This window comes from Echinops telfairi, unplaced genomic scaffold (assembly GCF_000313985.2).
Source record: "Echinops telfairi isolate 266 unplaced genomic scaffold, ASM31398v2 ScPeMD7_7417;HRSCAF=8455, whole genome shotgun sequence".
In the NCBI taxonomy this organism is placed as follows: Eukaryota; Metazoa; Chordata; class Mammalia; order Afrosoricida; family Tenrecidae; genus Echinops; species Echinops telfairi.
The window spans coordinates 3,623,659-3,630,498 of record NW_022111317.1 but is presented as its reverse complement, the minus strand read 5'-3'; the positions used below and the strand labels follow the sequence as shown (position 1 = coordinate 3,630,498).

Below are 6,840 nucleotides of genomic sequence, written 5' to 3'. Positions count from 1 at the left end.
TACAGTTCTCTGTGCTGTTCCCTGTACAGTTCTCTGTGCTGTTCCCTGTACAGTTCTCTGTGCTGTTCCCTGTACAGTTCTCTGCTGTTCCCTATGCCATTCCCTATATAGTTCTCTGTCTGTTCCCTACACTGGACTTACGCTGTTCCCTATACAGTTCTCTACATCATTCCCTGTCCCACTCTCTGCTGTTTCTTACGTTGGCCCCACACTGTGTACACTGTTGCTTGCACTGTTTGCCGTGCTCTTCCCGAGGCTCTTCCCGAGACCCTTCCCTATGCCCCGAGGCTCTCCCCTACAGTCTTCCCTGTACTGGCCTCTCTGCACTATTCCTGCGCTGGTTCTTACAATGCTTCCTGCACAGTCCTCTATACTGTTCCCCGTGCTGTCCCTGCGCTGCTCCCCACACTATCCCTTATGCTTTTCCCTACCCTACGCCCTTGGCTGCCCCCTCCCTTCCTGCCTTTGCTTGAGCAGCACCCACTGCCCCATAGGTCCCTGGGCCATCAGCATTCCCTCCAACCCCCCACCCCAGAATCTCTGGTTTGTGTCCCATGCTTGGAGTGGAGCCTCGCTGCCTCCGCAAAGGTCCCCAGAGCTAGCGGTGCGGTGCGGCCCCTCCCACAGGTACGCCATGAAGTGTCTGGATAAGAAGCGCATCAAGATGAAGCAGGGGGAGACACTGGCCCTGAACGAGCGCATCATGCTGTCCCTCGTCAGCACCGGGGTGAGCCCCAGGGCCCATGGGGTGGGTGGACAGGATGGGGTGGGCTTCTCCAGGACCCTGCCTACTGCTGACCCTTCCTTCCTAGGACTGCCCCTTCATCGTCGGCATGTCGTACGCATTCCACACGCCTGACAAACTCAGCTTCATCCTGGACCTCATGAATGGTGAGCATCCCAGCAGTGGCCTGCCTTCAAGGTGTCTGGGGGCAGGGGAAGGCAGGGCCAGGAGCTGATGGCCTCCTGGCTGTCCTTGCCATCCCCCACCCCCCTCTGCCAGGTGGAGACCTGCATTACCACCTGTCGCAGCACGGGGTCTTCTCTGAGGCCGACATGCGCTTCTACGCAGCCGAGATCATCCTGGGCCTAGAACACATGCACAATTGTTATGTCGTCTACCGAGACCTGAAGGTGGGTCCCCATCCTGCCCTCCCCGAAGGCCCGCTGCTCCCCTCTCTACCCTTCCCTCCTGCCCTGTGCCCCTCATGGGGATTCAAGATGGCCCCTGGGCACCATAATCCTCCACAGTGAAGCTGTTGGTTTGGGTGACACCTGCCAGCAGGCTTCAGCCCCTGGGCTCCCTCCACAGCCAGCCAACATCCTGCTGGACGAGCATGGCCACGTGCGCATCTCGGACCTGGGCCTGGCCTGCGACTTCTCCAAGAAGAAGCCCCACGCCAGCGTGTGAGTGCTGCCTCCCACCTACCCACACCCCCTCCCACTCCCCTAACCAGCCACTCACACCTCCTGGCTCCGCAGGGGCACCCACGGCTACATGGCCCCTGAGGTCCTGCAGAAGGGCGTGGCCTATGACAGCAGTGCCGACTGGTTCTCCCTGGGCTGCATGCTCTTCAAGTTGCTTCGGGGGTGAGTGACACCCCACCCAACCTCCGCGGGCGGGGGTGCTAAGAGGGGCTGTCCCCAATGCTGGCTGCTAGGGGTGGTTCCAGCCCTGGCCTTGGACCAGGCTCCTTCACCCACACCTGGCTTCTGACCCTGGGCTCTGGTTTCCTGTAGGCATAGCCCATTCCGGCAGCATAAGACCAAAGACAAGCACGAGATTGACCGAATGACGCTGACAATGGTGAGCATGGGGGTGGCAGGGTGGGGGTGGGGCTGGCCAGTGGTACTGGACAGAGTCCTTGGAAACCATATGGGGCTGTGTGGGATGGGGGGCTCTCTGTAGGTGCCAGGGTCTTATACTCTTGGTTCTCACCCCACCAGCTCCGGGGTGCTGGTTCTCCCTCTGGCCTCCCCCACACATGCACCCTTTCTGGATGGGGTAGGGCAGAGCAGACCGGACAGGGCGAAGGGCCACTGGGCAGCTGGGATGGGCCTCTCTGGGCTGTGCACCCGGCAGCCTCAGGAGTCCTGCTGACGGCCCGTCTCCCCCTGCAGGCCGTGGAGCTGCCTGATTCCTTCTCCCCGGAACTCCGCTCTCTGCTGGAGGGGCTACTGCAGCGGGATGTCAACCGGAGGCTGGGCTGCCTGGGTCGCGGGTGAGTGCATGCCTCCGTCTGCCCCTGGACAAGCACCCTGCCATTCCCAGGGCTCCTCTAGGGGCCCCTAGACAGCTCCACCCAGCCTCCTCACGGTGGAGGGGTGGCCTGGGGTGCAGCTGCCAGAGCAGCTGGTGGCTCGGAGCAGGGGACACCATGGCGACGGCGCTGCCAGCTCACCGTACATCCTGAGTGGGTACGCAGCTCCGCGCAGCCATCAGTCCGTGAAAGGCCCAAGTACCGAGGTCTCGCCCCCTCCGAGGTGGGACGCCGCCTGCCCGCTTGACGGCAGGGAAGCCAGGGCAAGTTTAGGGGCACAGCGAGAAAGAACCGAGCCAAGGTTTAGACCCGGGGCGCCTGCCTGTGGCCCAGATGCAGGCTCCTGAGAGGCTGCAGCTGGCCCAGGTGACAGACTGGTGGCGTCCCTCCACAGGGCACAGGAAGTGAAGGAGAACCATTTCTTCCGCTCCCTGGACTGGCAGATGGTCTTCTTGCAGAAGGTAACCGAGTGGGTGGCAGGGCCAGGTGGGCAGCGGCAGTCCGTCCCCAGCCTAATGCCAGCCCCTGTTGCCGCAGTACCCGCCCCCACTGATCCCTCCCCGCGGTGAGGTGAACGCAGCCGACGCCTTCGACATCGGCTCCTTCGATGAGGAGGACACAAAAGGGATTAAGGTACCGGGCGGCACCGGAGCCCCAGGTCCAGTTTCGGGGGCCCTAAGATCCCACGCCCCAGGGAAGCTGGGGCCCAAGATGGCCCCTGCCCGCAGTAGACGAGTGTCTCTCCGTCTGCCCCGCCCTGTGCCCGGGTAAAGTTACTAGACAGCGACCAGGAGCTGTACCGAAACTTCCCCCTGACCATCTCTGAGCGGTGGCAGCAGGAGGTGGCCGAGACCGTCTTCAACACCATCAACGCGGAGACTGACCGGTTGGAGGCCCGCAAGAAGGCGAAAAACAAGCAGCTGGGCCACGAGGAGGGTGAGGCAGGCTGCCAGGAGCCAAGGAAGGGGCCGGGCCGGGGGCGTGTGCCCGAGGTCCAGCGGCCAGGCGGCAGTGGCAGCCAGCGGGCACTGACTGAGCCCTGAGCCCGGCCTCTCCCTCTGTCTGTCGCTCAGACTACGCCCTGGGCAAGGACTGCATCATGCACGGCTACATGGCCAAGATGGGCAACCCCTTCCTGACCCAGTGGCAGCGGCGCTACTTCTACCTGTTTCCCAACCGGCTGGAGTGGCGAGGCGAGGGCGAGGCCCCAGTAAGGAGTGGCGGCCACTGGGGCGGGGGCTCAGGGCTGTCAGGGCAGCGGGCACACAGTAGGCCGCCCTCACCGCCCGCCGCCTGCCCCGCAGCAGAGCCTGCTGACCATGGAGGAGATCCAGTCGGTGGAGGAGACGCAGATCAAGGAGCGCAAGTGCCTGCTGCTTAAGATCCGAGGCGGGAAGCAGTTCGTGCTGCAGTGCGACGTGAGTGGGGGCGGGGTGCAGGGGAGGCTGGGAGGGGGCACGGGTAGCCCTCTCTGACCACACTGCGCACAAGGCTGTGCCCCCGCCACCCCGCCACGTGAGTGGCCCCGGGTGGGCGCGGAGGTGGGTGTCAGGGCCGTGGATGCTCAGTGTGATCATGCCTACAGAAGGGGCTGTGCAGCGCGACCCTGTGATGTGAGTGGCGCTGGGTGGGGAGGGCAGGGGCACGGTCTGACAACGCCCGCGCACGGGGCTGTGCAGCGCGACCCCACAGGGTACACGGGGGTGGGGGCGGGGCACGGGCACAGTCTGACGACGCCCGCGCACGGGGCTGTGCAGAGCGACCCCGAGCTGGTGCAGTGGAAGAAGGAGCTTCGCGATGCCTACCGGGAGGCCCAGCAGCTGGTGCAGCGCGTGCCCAAGATGAAGAACAAGCCTCGCTCACCGGTCGTGGAGCTGAGCAAGGTGCCGCTCATCCAGCGCGGCAGCGCCAACGGCCTCTGACTGCCAGCCCGCCTTTTATAAACCTCTAATTTATTTTGTCGAATTTTTATTATTTGTTTTCCCGCAAAGCGGAAAAGGTTTTATTTTGTAATTATTGTGATGATCCTGTGGCCCCAGCCTGGCCCAGCTCCCCTGCACCTCCACACCCCAGGGGCCCCGCTTGCCTTGGCTCCTGTGGCCACCCACCCAGCTGTCCCCAGCCCTGACCCCCGCAGGGGTCATCTGCTTCCAGTGTCTTCCTGTGGGGGGAGAGCAGCAGCCATAGGCAGCCCTCAGGCCCAGCCAGCGCAGGGCAAGCCACGGGTCTGCTCCAGGAATTCTCCCACGTGGCCTCCCATGGAGCACCCTGGGAAAAGGCCCCCAGGAGCTGCCAAGAGTGACTTGGGCTCCTTGGCCACCGCCCTTCCCATCTCCCTGGACACTGGGCCTGACCAGGTGACGGCATAGCAGTGGGTGCTGCATCCCTCCTTGCAGGCCCAGGTTTAGGGACCAGAAAGGCCACTTTTGACTGTGCCAAACCTGCCTGGCTGGGCCGAGCGGCCAGCCTGGGGCTGGGCAGCAGCAGCAGCAGCGGTGGCAGGGGGGCACAGTAGGAGCAGCCCTTCCCTTACCACCCACCCCAGGCCCGTGTCTGTCAGTACCACCACCTGCCACCTCGCTGCATGCCCCCCGTGCCCATCGCGCTACTGTGTGTGGTGCTGCCTCCCCCGGGGCTGGGGCGGCGCGCCCTCCCCATCTCCTCACTCCCGGTGCGTTTCTTTGCCGATTTTTGAATGTGATTTTAAAGAGTGGAAAATGAGACGATGCATTTTTATAAAAAATGGTGCCTGACTCCTTGGCTGTATCCGACTCTTACTGGGCCCAGTGACCCACACTTTGGTCTCCACTGGACTGGGGCCTTCAGACACGGGGGCTTGTGGCCGGCAGCTGGGAATTCAGGAAGCTCTCTACCAGCATGGCAGGCACCCAGGGTCAGCTGGCCCCGGCCAGGCCCTCCAAGGTGCCTCCTACCCACCCAGCCGGCCTCTATGGGTGGACCTGCAGGGCTCAGACCACCTTCTGAGGAGGGGCAGAGGGGTCCAGCTTCTTCTTAGGAGGTGCCCCTAGCCCATGCCTAGAGTCATGTCAGGCCCTGGCTGGAACCCTTTCAGCCTGACTGAGCACCCCTGCACCATGCTGAGAGTCTCCCTTAACTGGGCCCTCTGCCCTGCAGGTTGCCCACAACCCTCAGCCTCCACTGGCTGGGGCCTCCCCTTTCCTCACTTTGCACCCCAAGTCAGGATCTCTGAGGGATCACCCACTCCAAGCGTCTCATCCCCTCCCTCGAAGTGTCTGCTCAGCAATCCTTTCCCACGCCCCTGCCCTATAGGGCCCCCACGGGCACTGTGAGAGGGGCCATGCCACCAGGATATGGAGGGTGAGCTATGAAGGCTCCAATGGGCTAGGAACGGGGTGAGAGTTGGCGCCCAATCAAGTTGCTGACGGCTGTAGGGTGTGTGGATGGAGGCAGTGTGGCCAGGAGCCCATTGCTGCTGCCCAGGCTGGAGGTGACATCAAGATGGCGATGGAGATGAATGTGGTCCAGCAGAAGGGGCAGGAGTCCCGGGTGGCATTCGAGACAAGAGCTAGTTGACCAGGTCTATGGGACCATTCTGAGGCAGGACAGTCAGGCAGCAGAGCTGATGGGAGGGGATGGTGCAAATGTGGCTGAAATTGGTTCATGATACTGTGTAGGTCACTAGAACATTTAGGCCGAGAGGTGGCACGTGTGTGTGGTGGGGGTTGGGGTGGGGGGCACAAACTGTTTGGCAGGGAGAGATAGAAGGGGCCTGGGAGGGGGGTTGAGGAGGAAATGTGGAATTATAGCCCCGGGGGAGCTGTGGACAAGACAGATGTGAGGGGCCTTGGGCCTGCGAGTGGACTAAGATCTTTGAGCTGATGCAGACCACGGGATACCACTAGAGGATCGGAGGACACACCACAGGGTCGGTGGGTGGCAGTGACCCCAGATGGCACAAGAGCCACCTGGTCACAATGAGAGTGCAGCCAGAGACTCAAAGGAGCCAACTTGAGCTAGGTGGCTCTTCCAGACCAAACTACAGTGATTGAACAGACAGGGAAACAGGCCAGAGAATCAGTCGTGGGCAGGTCCCTGCCAGGTGCTGACTGGCCCAACGAGACAGGGACCCCAGCTCCAGTCTGTGAACACCAACCAGGCCGGAAGGCAGCCTAGAAGGGCTGCATTGGTTCCCGTGTGGGTGGAGGCCGCCTTGATTTCTAAACGGTCTTTCCTGTCCGACACCAAAGGGCTGCGAGCTGTGGGCGCTAAGATGACCAGCGCCGCCCAGAGAGCTCACTCAGGGCTGTCTCCCTCCCCGCCCCTGACGACAGTGCCCCGCGCCACTAGTCCCGGGGTGGGGGGTGGGGGGCAGGTCATGCCAAGCGCCCCAGCATGGAAAGGCATCTGCAGGACGCTCATTTCCGAGCGGGAAGCCCAAAAACGCGTGAGAGGGAAATGAGCCAGGACCCCGACCCACACCCCATCCGCACACGCCTGAGAAGTGGCCAGGTGCGACGGAGGGCGTGAAGGGGAAAGGAATTGGGGGCAGCGCACGCGCACTCGCGGGGCACTACGCTGGGGGAGGGGCACTCACCAG

General features: G+C 62.9%; 1 protein-coding gene across 1 annotated transcript in view; it reads left to right on the top strand.

The window, feature by feature from the left end:
- GRK2 (G protein-coupled receptor kinase 2) overlaps positions 1-5,014 on the top strand; it is an 8,558-nt gene extending 3,544 nt beyond the window's left edge. The window contains exons 7-19 of the mRNA XM_045297153.1: positions 6-727; positions 813-891; positions 1,004-1,134; positions 1,313-1,407; positions 1,483-1,590; positions 1,741-1,807; positions 2,122-2,222; positions 2,656-2,722; positions 2,799-2,894; positions 3,035-3,197; positions 3,335-3,471; positions 3,566-3,679; positions 4,019-5,014. Coding sequence (XP_045153088.1) covers positions 6-727; positions 813-891; positions 1,004-1,134; positions 1,313-1,407; positions 1,483-1,590; positions 1,741-1,807; positions 2,122-2,222; positions 2,656-2,722; positions 2,799-2,894; positions 3,035-3,197; positions 3,335-3,471; positions 3,566-3,679; positions 4,019-4,183 — 2,045 coding nt within the window. The 3' untranslated portion in view covers positions 4,184-5,014. The remainder of the gene's footprint in view (positions 1-5; positions 728-812; positions 892-1,003; positions 1,135-1,312; positions 1,408-1,482; positions 1,591-1,740; positions 1,808-2,121; positions 2,223-2,655; positions 2,723-2,798; positions 2,895-3,034; positions 3,198-3,334; positions 3,472-3,565; positions 3,680-4,018) is intronic.
- The last annotated feature ends 1,826 nt before the right edge of the window (positions 5,015-6,840 follow it).